The sequence below is a fragment of the Protopterus annectens genome, chromosome 11.part0, assembly GCF_019279795.1.
Source record: "Protopterus annectens isolate FY-2018-M chromosome 11.part0, PAN1.0, whole genome shotgun sequence".
Taxonomy (NCBI): Eukaryota; Metazoa; Chordata; order Ceratodontiformes; family Protopteridae; genus Protopterus; species Protopterus annectens.
Window position 1 is genome coordinate 984463420 of NC_056745.1, and position 17259 is coordinate 984480678.

A 17259-nucleotide genomic window follows, 5' to 3' on the forward strand; every position below is an offset into this window, starting at 1 on the left:
TCACTGCAGGGCCCTTCTTTATATATGGTGAGAACTGCTGCAAACATCCACAGAATGGAAATGTAAGTTTCACATATAGCGTGGTCCATAAGAATACTGACTGACCTATTTATGGCAAGAACATGTATTTTAAATAATGAAGACTTATGTTGTCCACAGCTGGTAAGAATGATTTGTTTGGATTTCATCAGTAGTTTTAGTCAAAGAATGTTACACAGGTTTAACCCAAGGTATGTGAATTGACAGGTACACAGAGTGAGAGTCTGAGGAGTGTCCTTTTATTTATTTTATTTATTCTAATTTGTTAACCGGGTTGGTCCAGCTGAGCCAGGGGTCCATTTTCAGTGGAGACCTGAAGAGAAAAGCTCCAAAAACAATTTGCACTTTTACAAAAACATATTTACAAATTTAAAACACTTTGCTATTTGATACAATTACAATGGAGTACAGTCTAGAAGTTATACATCAATAATAAGAAAGACTAATTTATACAGCTGTGTTCAAGTTATACAAATAGGCCTAGTATCAGAAGTATATTTTCCTGCAAGAGTAAATATAAGTAGCAGCTATAAACTCCACAAGTAAAAATATGTACATGAATAAGATGTAGATATACAGTAGAGCAATAATTAGAAAGAAAATAAAATATAAGGAAGTGTGCTTAGAATGAGGGTGTAGAAATAGTACGGAAGCAGGAGGATTTCAAGTTGGAGTTTGACAAGGACAGGAACAGGTCTTTTCTAAGTATTGCTTAAGCTCAAGTTTGAATTGTGTTTTCTGAGACATACGTCTTATGTTGAGGGGAAGGGCATTCCAGGTATGAGCAACAGAGAATTTATACAGGGACGTTCCAATGTTCTTTGTAGGTTTATAGATGTCTAGGAGATGTTTGTCAGATGTACGAAGCTGGTGCCATGGGTTATAGAGTGATACAATGGTAGAGATGGAGGGACAGGATGTGGGGTTGAAGTGAATAGTGTGTGCAATAAGTAGTTGTGGCAGAACTAGTTGTTTCTGGAATTCAGGCCATTGTAAAGATTTAGGGGCGAGGCAGTGGTGGATTGTACAAGGTAGATTGGAAGCAAATTTAGCTATTTTGTTGTAAGTTTGTTCTAATTTGGAGAGTAGAGAGGACGGAAGATTAGTAAGGACTGGAGCTGCATACAGAAAACAGGGTAAGAGAAGATACATGGCAAGGGAGGGTTTGGTGGTGTTTTTGTGCAAAATGTGTGCTTCATTTTTTTTAAATAAAGTCAAATTTTGAACTAAAAGGATGAGCGACTTTCAAGGCAAAAGAACGGAGATAGATTGATTGTGTAGCTTTGCTTGACAAGTAATTGGTATTGTCACCTTTTAGAATTATCTAGAGTGATTAAGCTTCCTTTACTGATTAGTTATAAGTCAAAAGTAGTGTTTCTTATTTTGGTTTAATAAGCAAATATTCAGGCTTGTCATGTGTATCTTTGGAGAAAGCAAGCAAAGAAGGAATTGTGTTTTCATCATACTCCTAATAACACAATCCATAAACAAAAAAAATAAAAAATTAAAGGCCAGTTAGATCAATCTCAGCAGCCATAGCAATTACCCCTTATGCCGGTGTAAGGAGTACTTTAGAAATGGGTGTTCATAAGTGATTCATTCATATGCATTACATAAAGCATCATCAGAAAGCACGCCTAGTTTTGCTCAAAGCTTTATTGGTGCCTTGTGTTAAAGACTGGCTGCAGACAATACTTGTTTGGGCTTCTAATAAGCAATTTGTCACGTTCCACCTTAATAAAGAAACAGGACTCCAAAAGACCTTTGATGGCCTTTATTGATTCAACATAAGGAAGCAAATGTATCATAACTTTATTAATCATAACTTTTTTTCTTTGCACATCAACAGACCCTCCACTTGTTTGCTTATTCTTACACTTCAGGCAGCGTTAACTGCTCACCTTCATCCCAAAACTTAATTTCCATCCAAACCACCAGGTGCAAGCAGCATCCAACCATTCATTTCCATCACTCCAGGCTTCCTTCTTCCAAAATATACACCAAAGGGGGAACAGAAGAGGGACGAGCCTGTTCCTCTTCTCTGCTAACTAGCCAAACTAAGGCTGTTTGCTATCACTAACTCCAATCTTTACCCAACCCCTCCAAAAACAATCCCAGATTCAAATTAAACAATTTGAGACCAAAATTACTAAGATGGACACCATCCTCCCTGAACTACATAGGGTCCCTGTCAGCAAACTCATTATGCTATATGGTACGTACTCCCATTGCCCTCAACTGCTTTGCCAACCTAAAGTTTACAAACTTCCGGGACCTTTCAACACTAGAAAAGTTCCTAGCATTCCTTCAAGTCAAATAAGGAATAATCTCCGAGCACACTAAGCACAAACTTGGCTTAGCAAACAGATCCTCCCTTATCTGATAAACCAACTGATGCTTTGGTGTCAAGCCTGCCAAGTGTACCTGCAAGATTTGAGGAAGCCCCACTTAAGTTTGTATCACTTTAAATACCTGCAACAGCCAGTTCCACTTGAGCTCTCTAATGGCATGCCATGTGATTCTCCAACTGAACCAGTATAACCACAACTCAGAACTATTACTCCTAACAGCAGCCTTCCTTGCTGACAAGTACACATATGAATGACCTGTTATGAGAATCCTTTTGCCTAAACAAAAAAACAAAAATGTTTAATACTAGAATGAAAAACACCATACCTTACCTAATATAAGTCAAAAAGGCATTGAAAGACCATTGCCCCATCCTCTTAATGACTTCGATTGAACTACCCCCTCACCAAATCTGATGGCCTACCCATTCTAAAAGAATGAGTAGAAACTTTCTCCCCATCCAAGCCCATTCTACAAAAAGCCGTTCTCATGACTGAAATCAACTGTCCCCCTGTTATCACCCTACCTCCTTTTCCCCACTCACCTTCAACCGAGGGCTGCTAGGGCTGCCAACAGGTCTTTCCCATTTGCTGTCTTGGCTTCCAACAAGTGTTGGACACCATCTGCATTAGTTAGCTCAAAGATGTCCACATACTCTCCTTTCCAAAATTTTTTCCTTTACAATAGATGGTATGTGAGGAGTTAAAAAGACCGCCGGCATAGCCAACCAATCACCTGGTCAAATCCAAAAATCTGACCCTGCCTCCTCTAAACAAGGGTCGACATCTTCTCCCAGTGATGACAAATTACCAACTATGGCTGGACTAACCCTACCAAAATTATGCTCCCCAAAATCATACCCCTGTCCCCTAAGTTCTGCAGACCTCCAAGACTGTCCTCTGGACCCTCCAAAGATGTAGGCAAGCTGCAAACCCTATCATCCAATTTATGTCTCTCTCGCCCCCTGCCCCTTGTTACTCCTGCTCCATCCTTCCCCCCAGCAAGAACTGTAGAATCATTACCTACTGGAGCTGCAAGTGCTGACTCCACTATCGAGACCTCTGCTGTCTTCTCTTCACTGGGCAGCAACTGGCGTGTTCTTTTGCCTCTGGCTACCTGTTGACCCCTCGACATTTGCCATCTCTTACGCTTGGTGTGGCCCTGCATCCCTGCCGTTGTAGTCCCACCATTTGGCATCTCTTGGAAAAGGTCCTCCACCTGAGCCACAGTGATTGCCCACCTCTGCCGCAAAGCCTGGACATCAGCCATATCACCTCCTGACACCTGAAATGAGATAAGAACGCTGTATGTAAGCCATGAAATTACATACATTTTTAAGCCACTAAGTGAAAGAATATATCTGAAGTAGTACTAACGTATACTCAAATGTGACTCAGCAAGTATGGCAGGGTGACTAATTAGACCTTAGAGATCTATGTTCCTCAACGAAAAACTGATTTATACAGTGTTTTGCAATGTCATTGGTTTCCCTAGCGCTGCTTCTCTCTCCCCAGTATGAACTCATGCATACATCTTATTTCAATACATTTATTCAAAAAGTATCAAGTATATGCATCATGGTGAAACACCAGATTTAAATAAAATACCTCTGCCACATGCTGAACCCAGGCCCCTATCAGCTATAACACACTGCATTAACCCACCACGCTGCATGACCTACAACACTCCCTTCGCTGATCTAACTATCCGTAGTCTGATCATAAGATCAGCCTTTCCGATGTGAGAATCCACTTTTACCTTGTGTCTGTGAAGTAAGCAGCTTAACCATTGTACAACCAACCCCTCTGACATTAAGCGTTTAAAGAAGTATCAGTCACCCCCCCACCCCCCCACCCCAAGTACTGGCATCATCATCAACTGCCCGCCTGGTGCATTTCAACTTAAGTCTGCCATACACATGGGACAATGAATTACTTTTTTTTTTTTTTAATATATTTAGATTGTACCTGCAGTGAAGAAACCACAACCATCCTCATGCCCGCCAAAACACCACCACTGCCCCCCCCCATTTACTGACCTGTTCCGCTGTACAACCAAAGAGGAGGAGCGCTCTGCATGCCCCATACCCCACCAAGTAGTCAGTATAATTTTTTTTTTTTAATTAATATTTTTTCCCCCTTTATAAATGCTACCTCGCATGTGTGAAATGGCCGATACCACCACCAAGCTGAGAAGTGGGAACAGGCCATCAGTCCATCACCTTGAGCTCCAGGTCCACATGGTTACGCTCCCACCCCACTCAAGACCACCAACAAAGCATACGAAGATAAGAGCTCGAGTAAGGGATTCCAGGAGACCAGATTCTTCACTGGAGAAAAGCACAACACAACTATAAAACCACCAGGACTAATGAGCAGCAGCGCAAGTAAACACTAATCGTTAAAGTTAAATACTAATCGTTAAAGTTAAATAAATTTAACACTGGACACCCAGGATGCAATGACCAGTACCGCAGTGAGTGATTACCTTACAAGGAGAAATCATTTCCGCTTGAAGAATTGCAACACCCCTTTCAAAAGCATTGAACGCTTCATAAATTTCCCTGTCCTACTTAAGCAGGGGCCCTAATGTTCTTTGTATCATTCCAGATTCAGTACACAATCATGCAAACAAGCTGTCATCACCACCAAAAAGAATCCAAGACCCAGATAAATCATATCCCCCCAGCACACAAAGAGAAAGATGGAGAGAAAGAAGGAAAAAATATATATTAATATAAGAACTCTCTACTTACCCCTCCTTTCTTGATAATCACCCAAGGCCTACCTTACTATCAGCCAACCTCAGGTCATCTCAGACGTGATCCTGCACTCAACAAAATCACACCAAAATGTGCTTCTCAAGACAGTACCCAAACTCAAAACCCCTAAGACCCTCCCCATCCCTACCTCACTTCCTCCCTTTATCCTTCCACTAATTAACCCTTTCTTGTCCTGACTGCATCTATAGAGCTTGCCTTTTCTGCCTCTCCTTTCAAACCGTAACCTTCTCTTACCTACTTATCTACACCCCCTCTAAAGATGTCCTGTGACAAATTTGTTTGTTCCAAACATCATTTGTTGCTGGAAAATAAAACACTACTAGTCTACATATTCATAGGTAAAACAAGAAAATCAAAAGTTTTGCAGTTCAGAATAAAAGACAAAATGTTTGTTTCTTTTTTCATAGAAGGATCGCCTAAGCAAGAGTCTCTTGTAGAGGCCCAGTGCCATTACTGCTTTCTGGTAACAGTACTCTCACTCTTGGCAACACCATAAACAAGTAAAACACTTGTCTGCAGACCAGTTTATTTTCTGATTTTTTGCAACAATAGTGACAGAAAGTAAAAAATACTTTGTTCTGTCTCTCTCTTCTATAAGAATAGTGAAGAAAAGGAGTTAGTTAGTACTTTGTCTTTCTTTGCAACAGACAGGAGTAGGCAGCAAAATAGTCTGATCTTCATTCTATTACAGCAATAGAAGCAAGTAAAGATAGTTTATTCTTACTTTGTGCTACAGAGTATTGGCAACCAGTCTCATGCAAGCAAGAAACTACAGTTTTACAAGTGGGCAAGACTGTGGGTATTTCCTTTTGAGGGCTTCTCTGATAAATGCTTAAATCAAACCGAAGAAAACAAATAAACACCAATTTCACTTAGCAGAACTCCTCATTCATGAACAGGAATCTTTATTTAAGTTAACAGTTCTTGAACACGACCTCCAATGTTGCAGTGGTTATAATCAGTTTCCTAGTTTAGTCTTTAGATGAATTCACACAATGAGAAGGTAGTGGCATGCATTAGGTACACAGTGTAGTCTTTGGAAGAACTGATACAATGAGAAGGTAATAGCATGAACTGGGTAGTTCTTTTGGCACACATTTAACAGATTCAAATAAAATCTCTTCCCAACTGGTATAGACAGGCAACTCCAGAAAGGAAAAATAAACAGAATGTGTGATGCCTCCGCAGTGTTTGTAAACAAAAATAAGCACTTTAACAAACAATCTCCAGTCTGAAGCACTAATCTAAATAAGATGCTGTGGGACAATAGTTCATACCCAAGAGCTGTGAGCTCTTCCTTCTTATCACTTCTGCAGGAAATGATTTTCTTGGTTCTGTCGCTTGTTGGAGGTGTACCTCTCTCGACTACAGTGTACCCTTTTCTCATGCTGGCCTCTGTAGACACCTCTAATGCAGATTCATTGAGTCTGTTAGACTTCCTGACATCTGACATGTGACTACGGGCCATAGGTTACATAGGCAGCTGCCTCTCCCCTAAACCTGATTACCTCCTAACAGGTGAGATCTAAAATTGCCAGTTACCTTCCATATCCCTCATTAAATAACACTCGTGCAAGTTTCTCAGGTATACTATAGCTTACATGCTTTGCAGTCCTGTACCCCATTTTGCTATTACTTGCAAACCACATCCTGTTAATGCGATCATACTGTGTTATACTTACTGAAAGCAAATATAATCGTAAGCTGCACTGTTATATTTTACTGCATCAATAGAAAATCCATTGCATTTTCTGCTCTGCCTGTGAAATTTCCATGTTAAGTTTTATAAAAGCGCTATTAATGCTCCACATCCACAAGAAATACCAAACGTAACCTTTTATATATGACAACCTCTAGGGCATTTCGTCTATGTGAAAGCAAAAATGTATTCTGTCATCTCCTTTCTTTGTACATTGTATCTAGAACTTCTTAATCTGATGGAGAATGCACTTTTGTAGTTTCTGCAATAGACTTTAAAGCATGAGCGTTATTAAAGGTGTACATACTTTTATATCAAGATATAACTCCTTCAGTTTATGGCAGTGACAATTAAAAAAAAAGCTAAATGAATCCAACACTTGGTTGTAGAATAAGGAAATAAACAAAGGAACAGCATGTACTTCTGACTGCACTTGATATGGGCAATACAGTTAGTATGGAAAGAACATTTGGAAATATAATTTTTTTGCAAGTAATATTATGAATTAAGGCAGGATAAGAACCATACTTTCTTATGTGTGCATGAACTTAGACCAACAGTTTAATGAAAAGTTGGTTGACTCTTGGTAAGCTCACTGAAAAGACCTACTTGCAAATAGTAAGCTTATTAAACATTATTAATCCTATTCCTATTGAGATATAATAGAGATAGAAATGTTATTCTAATAGAAAACTGAATTAGTGACTGATTACGGTTTAAGAGAATGTGTAATATGTGGAGTAAATGTTGAATACACACAAAGAAGCCAAGTGTCAGATAGCCTAATACTTGAAAATGCCTTAAATATTGCCTTAACAGTAGAAGCAGTAAACAAAATATACAGAAACTAAAGGTATGATAAACTGCACTGCAATGTAATTGTCTTCAAGAACTAAAAGTGTGTGGTCCCGCGAAAATGCATTGCTATGAACCTAATTATGGCAGAGGTGCCTTACTAAACAACTCACAGCTCCCCAAAATAAATTTAAGCAAGAAAACAGCCATGTTTGTGATAGTATTAAGCATATATCAACAGATATGAAATAAGAAAATTATATATTTGAAGAAATTGTGTGTTGAAAATGTTGAAAGCAAGTTAATGATTATGGACCTGAATTTTTGGGTGTGCAGTGTACCAATGTGTGAAAAATTCTTAATACATTTTTACAAGGCTGAACTTTTTACCTAATTACATAAAACTAAGATGTGATAATTCATGTGGTGATAATTGCAGGGTGGAGGGACTTTGGTTGTGTTGGCATAGGTGGTTTGGCCTGACTATGACCCAGACAGCCATGGAGTTGTAGTAGCCAGCTGGACTGGCATAGGTATAAGCAACTTACACCAGCTTGGCTGTCCCAAGATAAGTAAGTTGGAAAAGACATGCATCACGGACTTCATTGAGGAAAGCCATGCAGTGCAGGTATTGCATGTGACACTCTGAGAGGAAAGAGCCTGCAAAGGAGTGAGTAGAAGCATACACTTACGTTTGTAAAGTACCACATATTATGACTAGTCTAAGTAGGTGCTTAGTTATCTGATCTTTAGCATTACTACTAAATGATTACATTACTTACTGCAGTTTTGTTTATTCAAGTTGCAGTTTGCTTTAATGTATGATATATAACAACTGTATAATCATGACAAATGTTGTAATACTTTGTTTCATGACTGAAAAGTGTTTCATTTAAGTGACTTCTTCTAATCCAAGCTACTTTTTACTTATTTTAATTATTTATATATTCTCAGGTGCTGATTGATTTATCTAACACTACTAACATTGACAATACAATGAGATGGTATCCACTCAAGGAGCAGAGTGACACCATTGAACATGGAAGGTCACATTCTGGACAGAGCAGAGAGCAGTCACCAAAAACATCTGTCATCAAGAGCAGAAGTCATGGGATTTTTCCAGACCCATCTAAGGGTAAGGACTGCTTTTCTTCCTTGTCTTCTAGAATTAGTGTCAGAGTAGACAAAACACAGAGTTATTTATGTACACATTAAGCTGCTTTTTCTCAACTATATTGTGAAGTCATTCTAAGCACAGTTTTGTAAACTGAAGTGTGTGTAAGTATTACTATTTTTGAGGTGGACGGTAAGCTAGTCTTTAATTTATTCTCAGTGGATTATAAAACAGATCTATAAACATGACATACTTTGGAATATTTTATAACTGCAAATTATACTATTATTCCTTATTATTTTATTGCTTATGTAACTGTAAGAATTGCTACTTTTAATGAGGCTGGAATACAGAAAGTGTCACTTCCTAGTGTGTGTCCTGCTCCTATTGAACTGGAGGTGCCTATATGAACATCAGTCCCTTATCATACTGTGCAATTCAACTGCAAATTAGTTTTGTTGAAACATTTATATTTAACTATTCTGTTATTCTACACCCAGATTTGTAAAGGTAATATTAGAACTCATCTAATGGAGCCCATGTTCATATAGCTGCATAGAAAAAAGTTAGATTGCTGTATTCATTCATTATGGAGTTCGCGTCATTCCCTGAAATGCTCCTGAATGAATATATATGTTAATAAATAGGTTAACAAATGTAAAATAAAATAAAATACAATAAATATGTATATTATTCAATAGATAGCTTTCCCTTCCCCTTCATGAACTTACGCATGCAAAATGTACATTGTTTATTTGTAGCTGATGGTAGATATCATTAATATTACATTTTTTATTACTTATCTATACAAATAATCCAGTTAAAGGGAGGTATGATACACTGCCCAAAAAACAGCCAGGGCACATTTCAGGAAACCCTATTGTTTGTTGTTGGATAGTTGTTGAGTGTTCAGAATGTTCAAACCTAAAAGGCTGCCAACATCCTTCCATGATAGTCAAAGTTGAGAAGGTGAGTGTCACATTTTCCTCAGTTTATCCATCTTCTTTGCATTTTTACGACCTCAAAGTCGGTGTGTCTGTGTGTTATATATATATATATATATATATATATATATAGATATAGATATATATATAGATATATATATAGATATATATAAAGGGAGAGAGAGAGAGAGTGAGTGAGTGTGGGGACTAGCCCTCACATCTGGGTGGGTGCAGGAAAATTTTTCTTTCTGTTTTATGAACTTGGGGGTGAGATTATTTTAGAGACCTGCCAAGGTTTTAGAGTTTTTTTTTTTCAAAAAAAATCTTATGTCATTTAAACGAAACAAGATTATTTATATGGGACCCATATTCGTACAACATTTTGCATTATTTTATATATGCAATATGTTATAGACAGAACTCTTCTTTTGATGAAAATGCAAAGATCTAGTATTTTTAAAACAAATTTTTTGCCATTAAGATAAACACTGTATTGGGTAGATGATTTCTAACTGAATTGATACCAAAAACTATTGATTAGTTTATTCTGGGAGTATAAAACAGCCATAACAAAGAGCTTGTGGGCTGTGTTTCTGTTTACTATTTGCATTTATTTGTTTTGAAAAATGTATTTAGTCAAAAAATGAGTCTGTTTAAAATCCATTAATGTGTTTTTGTTTTATGTTTGTCTGTGAAGTGCAACTCTCTAGAATTTACCATTACTATACTGAGCGAAATTACTACATCTTAAAGGGCCAGCAGTTAAAAAGAAGTGAGGTATTTTATCCTTTGCCCACAAGTAAATATACTGCCATGATAAATGTATAGAGTAGCTGTCACTGGAATAAATCATGTCTTGCAGCTATCAAGTGAAATACTACATTTCATTGTGGTCAGTGTGCTAGCACTTTCTGCTCCTGCTATTGTCCATAATTACATTGAAACAGCCATTAGAAACCTATCAGGCTTACCAGGTACAATCTCTTTATCTACACCAAAGATTTGAAAGGCCATTATCATAAACTGCAGCTCAAGTTTCTATGTTGTCTTTCTGTCCCACATTGACATTTCGGTCAGATTAACTCAACTGGCTTCTACTCGTTTATCTTCACAAATTTGTCTGTCCTCCCTTAACCTCATGCAGGCAATTCACTCCTTGTTCATTTACTAAAGTTACCATCTCCTTCACATTTGTGCTGTTCATAGGTTAATTCTAGGCTAACTGCCCTTGCAAGCCATTTTAAGCCTACCCAATTATCCCCTGTGAGATTCAAACCCTGTATCTTGTGTTTGTAAGGCAAACACCTTAACCATTACGCCATCCTCCCAACCCCTGGTTAGTGTATCTTTGCTAATAATTATCACCCATCCAAAAAGATGCCTTCAGTTATATAGAACTACATTCAACGTCCCTTATTCCTTTGCTTAATAATACCAATTTCTTAAAATTATCCATGACAGCTTTTATAATATTAACTAGTTACAACATATATTATATTACTAAATTAAAATATGCAAATTGCTAGTATGCGTACTGAGCTGATGACTTCTCCATATTAGTACACATTTGAAAAATGTCATAATGAACAGGTTCCATATAATACACAAATCACAAATGTTGAAATAACTTCACAGTATGTATCAAGTGTTCAAAGCAGTAATAATCATAGTAAAAACTATTTTTAATAACTGCGTGCAAAATGTGCAAGTTCCCAGTGTTCACATTCAAGGTCAATATGATAATTGCAGGTCATACTAGAATACTGTAACAATATTGTAACACTGTATCTTTTCTTGAACATAAGACTTGTATTTCTCAATGTAATTACAAAGCAAGTGAAATGAATAGAACTCAACAAGATCCAGTGCTCTGCACCCTTAGTCTTCATGGTTACATCCACATGCCTAATTTAGTCTCTTTACACAGTCACTTTTCTTAATCTCTTCTTATAAATATCCATGAGGTAGACTGTCCCTTGTAATAAAATTATTAAAGCAGTCCTTTACAATGCATAGGCTATCACAACAGTTGTCAGATTTATTGGATATACAGATGTACAGCAATTTTTTTGCCTTTCTTAGTATACAATTCAGCTGTAATGCTTGCAGTAAACAGCCTTTTTCTTACTTAAATAAACATCTCTAGGTAAAATCCATAAGAGATGAGCCATCACTCCACACAGTTCAAGCTCACAGTCCTATCTTACCCATACTGCTGTTCATAATGGTCCATAACATCCATAAAAATATTATTTTCCCAAATCCCTGTCTCATTAAAAAAAATAAAGTCCTCTCTCTTGATAACACCACCATTGAAGTCACTTCTCATAGCTAATAATTAGGGATGATAGTGGATGATAATTTTAAATTTGATCTGTATATATATATATATATATATATATATATATATATATATATATATATATATTTTTTTTTTTTTTCATAAAATACATATATTTCATACAAAAAACTCATCAAAAGCTAGGGATGCTTTATAGAGCCAGAAACTTTCTCACCAACGCAACTAAAGCTGTACTTGCCACTACTTATCTCCTCCTCACACTTCTTTATGGTGCTCCCATCCTTACTATCCTTCAGGCATCACAAGAATCAAAACTTGAACAATGCTGTAACAAAGTTCCTAAATTTGCAGTAAATAGTCTTTTATGAATATACCACTGTACAGCACTAAAAAGCCTAAACTGGTTAGAACTGCTCATCAACTAACATATACACAACTTCTTACCGCCTATAAAATTATCCAGAATCCATCTGCTTGTCCAGCACTAATTAACATTCTACACAACTATGTTCCTAGTCAGTCATCTAGTGTCTGTCCACAACCTATAAAATCTGCTGTGCATTGTACGTACTCCTACTATGTTGGCAAGGCCTGGAACTCTATATCTCAATCCATCAGGTCAGTACCCTCTCATATTTCAAAACCATTCTGAAAGACTTCCTAGCTGAAAGCAGGCTGTGTTCTTGCTTAACACCATGATAAACTATATCTCTATATGTGGACAAATAGGTATTCATCCCTTCTATTTCCTTATTTTCCCTTCTTCACTTACTTCCTTACTTCTATCTATGTCTCTTCCCTGGATATCTCTCCAAATAAGCCATAAGCCTGCTTTTCTCACTTCATATTGAAATTCCTGTTTATATTATACTAAATTGTAATTTCTCTTTAAACTGGCTAAAATTTCTCTAACTGGTAAATCATTGTTTTATAACTTCCATCTATTCTTTAATTAATGTTTTCATATTATTTCTAATTTTATATAATTATTTGTTTTTTGTATTTTTAAAGACTGTTAAATTATTATTCTTAAAATGTTTTGCAATACTTTGGAGCTTTTCTCCCCTGGCATCCACTGAAAATAGGTTCTTACTCAGTCTGGCTTTTCTGGTAATCAAATGTCAGTAAATAGATAAAATAAATAAATAATGAAACAGTTCAGTGAAATCTCTCACACTACCAGTGCCCTTCTGCTTTAGATAGAAAAGTACTTCTTTATGCATTTAACTCCTGTTGCTCCTGCCGTTCGACTTCTTCCTCCACCAAGATGACAAAAATCACTCAGATGTACAGATCAGAATAAGTGGAGCGGCAGGTGTGTCCACTTGGCCATTGCTTCCTTAGCATTTGTAAATGTCAGTACTCCCTCGACCAAAAAAGAAAAAAAAAAAAAACTTTCAACACAGCTGGAAAAGTCAGCATAAATTTCAATTAATATCTTGTACTTGTTTTAGTAGCATTTATAAACTGTTTTCTTGGTTGAAATGTTGCATCCAAATAACCATGATCCACATGCACTATTTGATATGCTGCCATAAATTCCCTTCCTAGTTGCCATAAGTACCACAGTATGTGTTCCTTTTCATATGTTGTCATAAACTTGGGTTTACAGTGCAACATTCTTGGTACTGAAAGTGGCGATCCTGACACATTCTTTCCTCTCAGTAACGATTTTGTTAAACCCTCTACATTGTGCTGAGTTGATTTTCTTTTAGTCCAATAAATGTAGTCTGCCGTGCGTTCAATACTCGTGCCATTCTCACAAGCTTTATTCTCCTTGTTGACAACTATTGATGCACATACCATACGAGTAACCAGCTTTACTATGTGCTGCTGTTTAAATGTTCTCATAGCAAGCTGTAGGGCATGCAAGAACATGATACTGTCAACTCTGTCCATTAGATATCCATATTCAGAGGTTGTCCTTATTTTTACCACAATCTACACATAAGGTAGTATGCATTGTCAATCATAGCTGCAGTAATATCCTTTGTCTATATTTCAGGAGAAATTCTGCAACTGAAGTAAGATTGTTGACAGTACTCAGTATATGAAGCCGTTATCTGTGAAAGTTTGAAAAATGCACTATTTTCTTTAATTATACATGCTAATAAAGAATCTTGAAATACCATGCAGGTGTTTTTCTCTGTCTCATCTAATTTCTGCACCTCATAAAATTAAAGGCATAAAAATAAATATTTACATGTAGTATTGAGAATGTAACACTGTTTACTTAACTGTTTTTCATCAAATGAAGATGCACCCAGTGGGATATAGCATATAAATATTCCACGTATTAACAGTGAAATTTAACAGCCTTTCAAGAGCCCATCCCCCCCACACACACACAAAAAGCACCGGCAATTAACACAAAAATAAATGAACTTAGTATCCAGAAAATATACTCATTTTGCAAAACAGATGAAACCTCCATTTAGCCATATGACCTGGGAAATGAACCATTAAGTACTGCACATTTTTGATTATTTGGGATTCAATAACAGTGTTTTTTCATAACTTAGATCAGTGTCTGAACTGAAGCTCCTGTGATATTTATTTAATTTTTGTTTATCTAAAACTGCAGCGATAATTGATTGTAAAAAATGTTAGCAACTAACTGCTGAGACCAATATCGATGCATATGACTTATGTAAGTATAGGTCAGTACATATGTGCCTACTTTCTTCAGAAACAAAACTCTGAGGTTTTCTAGTACATTTAGAGCACTAAAAAAATTTAAAAAATAGCTCATGTGCCAACTGCCAGCCTATCATGTCCGCTCAATCCCTTACCTAAATGCAGAGCATACTTCTCAACTGTACAGATTTTCACAGATGTCCAGATTCTTGCTTCAAATATTTGGTCTGTTCTTCATAAAATCTGCAATTTTCTGGCAAATTATGGAGGACTGAAGTCACTAAATAATGACTAAATAATATATATTTTAGTTTCAGATTTCATATCCTTCACAAATTGCATGCTAACACAAATCCTGTTATTCTAGCAGCTTATTAAGTTTATAAGACCAATATTTAAAATCTGTCCATGTTTTTAGGCCTTTGCCCCCCCCCCCGCCCATTACTTTAGGCTTTGCCCAGATTTCATGTGTTAAGAGGTCGAGAGATATGATGCAGAGCAGAGGCATCTGTATTTCAGCCTTTGACACCTGCATTGTTTTCTTCAAAATATTTTCCTGTAACAATACCTATCTCTACAATTTCTGCGGTTTTCCAAATTAGAGAACAAACCCTTAGCAAAAAGCTGTAGTAATGCTGAATTTTGACTTAAGTAATTGTTCATTCTAATGATTTTAGATATTACAGTATCATTCTCCACGATCTGAATGTTTTGGATTAGAACTCTGTTATGTCTTTTCATCTGTTCTCTAGCCACATGTTCATTGGCATTTAGAATGCTGTTCTTTAGCCATGTGTTCTCTATAATAATTCACTTTATCAACAGCAGCAGGAAATCCTGCATACTTTAGGAGAAGACTTATTTAAAGATAATCTCGACGTAGGATTTAGAAGATGTCCCAAAAGTGTTCTCTCTCTTACTCACACACACACACACACACACACACACACACACACACACACACACACACACACACACACACACACACACACATCTTTGAGCTTCTCATTAAGTCCTGAATTGTGGGACTGAATGGCCAAAAGAACGGACTTGTACATACTAAGTCCGGGATGCAGTTTCTCAGAATATTCCATTTTCTTTGAGGTATGGTGATTTCAGAGTTGGTATATATAAGTTCAAGGGTGTGGGGGTACAAGCTGCCTCTCTGCAAAAAAGAAGTTTTAAGGAGAAGAGCAGTTTTCAAGATTCACTTTTTTCTGGGTTTTTGGTCTTTTTTAGACTTTTCGGCACTCAGTATTTTGAGTGCCAACATTTCAATAGGAAGCCCACACACACACACACACACACACACACACACACACACACACACACACACACAGATCTTTGAGATTCACATTATGTATAGGGGGGTCTATATCAGAACTTCGAAGTTTTAAAACTTCGAATGTTCTAATATTGACCCATTTTAATCAAACGCTAAAAAAAGCGAATCTGAAGAACACCAAATTCTTTCCTAGGGAAAGAATTCAGTTGGCCGGTATTGTGGCTTCGCTATTTTCAGTGCTGTGGTGGAGATTAACGGGTTGGGTTCAGGTAAGTGTGCGATTTTGTGGTTGTTTGGGTTGGGGCGCAGGTTATGTGAATTAGGTTTAGGGGCGGGTTAAGGCGCAGGTTAGGTGAGTGTGCGATAGTGACGGACCTTAGGGTTAAGTTTTGGGTTAAGGTAAATGGATAGATAGTAGTGTATGTATAGTTTAGTGCAGGGTTAGTTGTAGGATTATAAGTGTATGTGTGTATTGATTTTTTTAGGTGTGCTTGTGTTGTGTGTATGTGTTTCGGAATAGCAAATTTTTTCCCAAGGAAAAAAATTTGCTGTTCTGAATGTTCGATATTATGTTGTTTAGATATTTTAGGTTCGATGAAATAACGTTCACTATTTTCATCTTTTGATAACGTGATATAAATGAAGTATAGGATACTTTAGGGCTCATTATATTGCTAAACTACATAGCAGCTCATACATGTAAAGTCTCGTTTACTTTAAAGTTCATGCATTTAAATTCTCGTTTACTTTTAAGTTTGTAATTTCATCCTAGCTCAAAGTAACATCATGTACTTTCAAGGTACACATGCATGCTGAAAGTGCTATATTGTATCTTGCACATAGGGAGATGATATCCAAGAAATAGGTCCCAAGAACATCTTTAACTGGGGTGGACATTTTATCGCTTTCCATAGCCAGCTTCTTAATACTTCGAAAATAATTATTTCTTTCATTTTCTGCTACCTACTATATTGAAGAAAAAAATGAAACAAAAAAAAAAACTTACCAATAAAGATTATTGACTGACAAGTGTTGCTTTCATGTATGTCTCTATCTGAAACTGAGTGTTGAGATTTTGACAGCTAGTGCTGGTCATAGCCTTGGTACTTTATGCTGGTTTAGCTGGTGGTTCTTCCCAAATTGGTTTCTCCTTAATGTTGTGAATACCTTTGTCCTGTGATTAATTATGGAGTGTGTGTGTGTCTATATATATATATATATATAGGTATCTGAAGCTGCCCTTGTCCATTTAGTAGACACCCTAATTTCATTCTCAGAAAATAAGGCAGTATAAAATACAGAAGACTGCTAAA

The 17259-nt window shown here is 36.8% G+C and overlaps 1 protein-coding gene and 1 non-coding gene across 3 annotated transcripts in view; one reads left to right on the top strand and one right to left on the bottom strand.

Moving 5' to 3' along the window:
* PCLO (piccolo presynaptic cytomatrix protein) overlaps positions 1-17259 on the top strand; it is a 2606742-nt gene that overhangs the window by 2192386 nt on the left and 397097 nt on the right. For both annotated transcript variants that reach the window (XM_044088356.1, XM_044088355.1), the window contains one exon: positions 8619-8799. In XM_044088356.1, coding sequence (XP_043944291.1) covers positions 8619-8799 — 181 coding nt within the window. The remainder of the gene's footprint in view (positions 1-8618; positions 8800-17259) is intronic.
* Positions 4924-5025, bottom strand: LOC122816025. Its single transcript, XR_006367034.1, has one exon. It is a non-coding gene; the product is annotated as a U6 spliceosomal RNA (small nuclear RNA).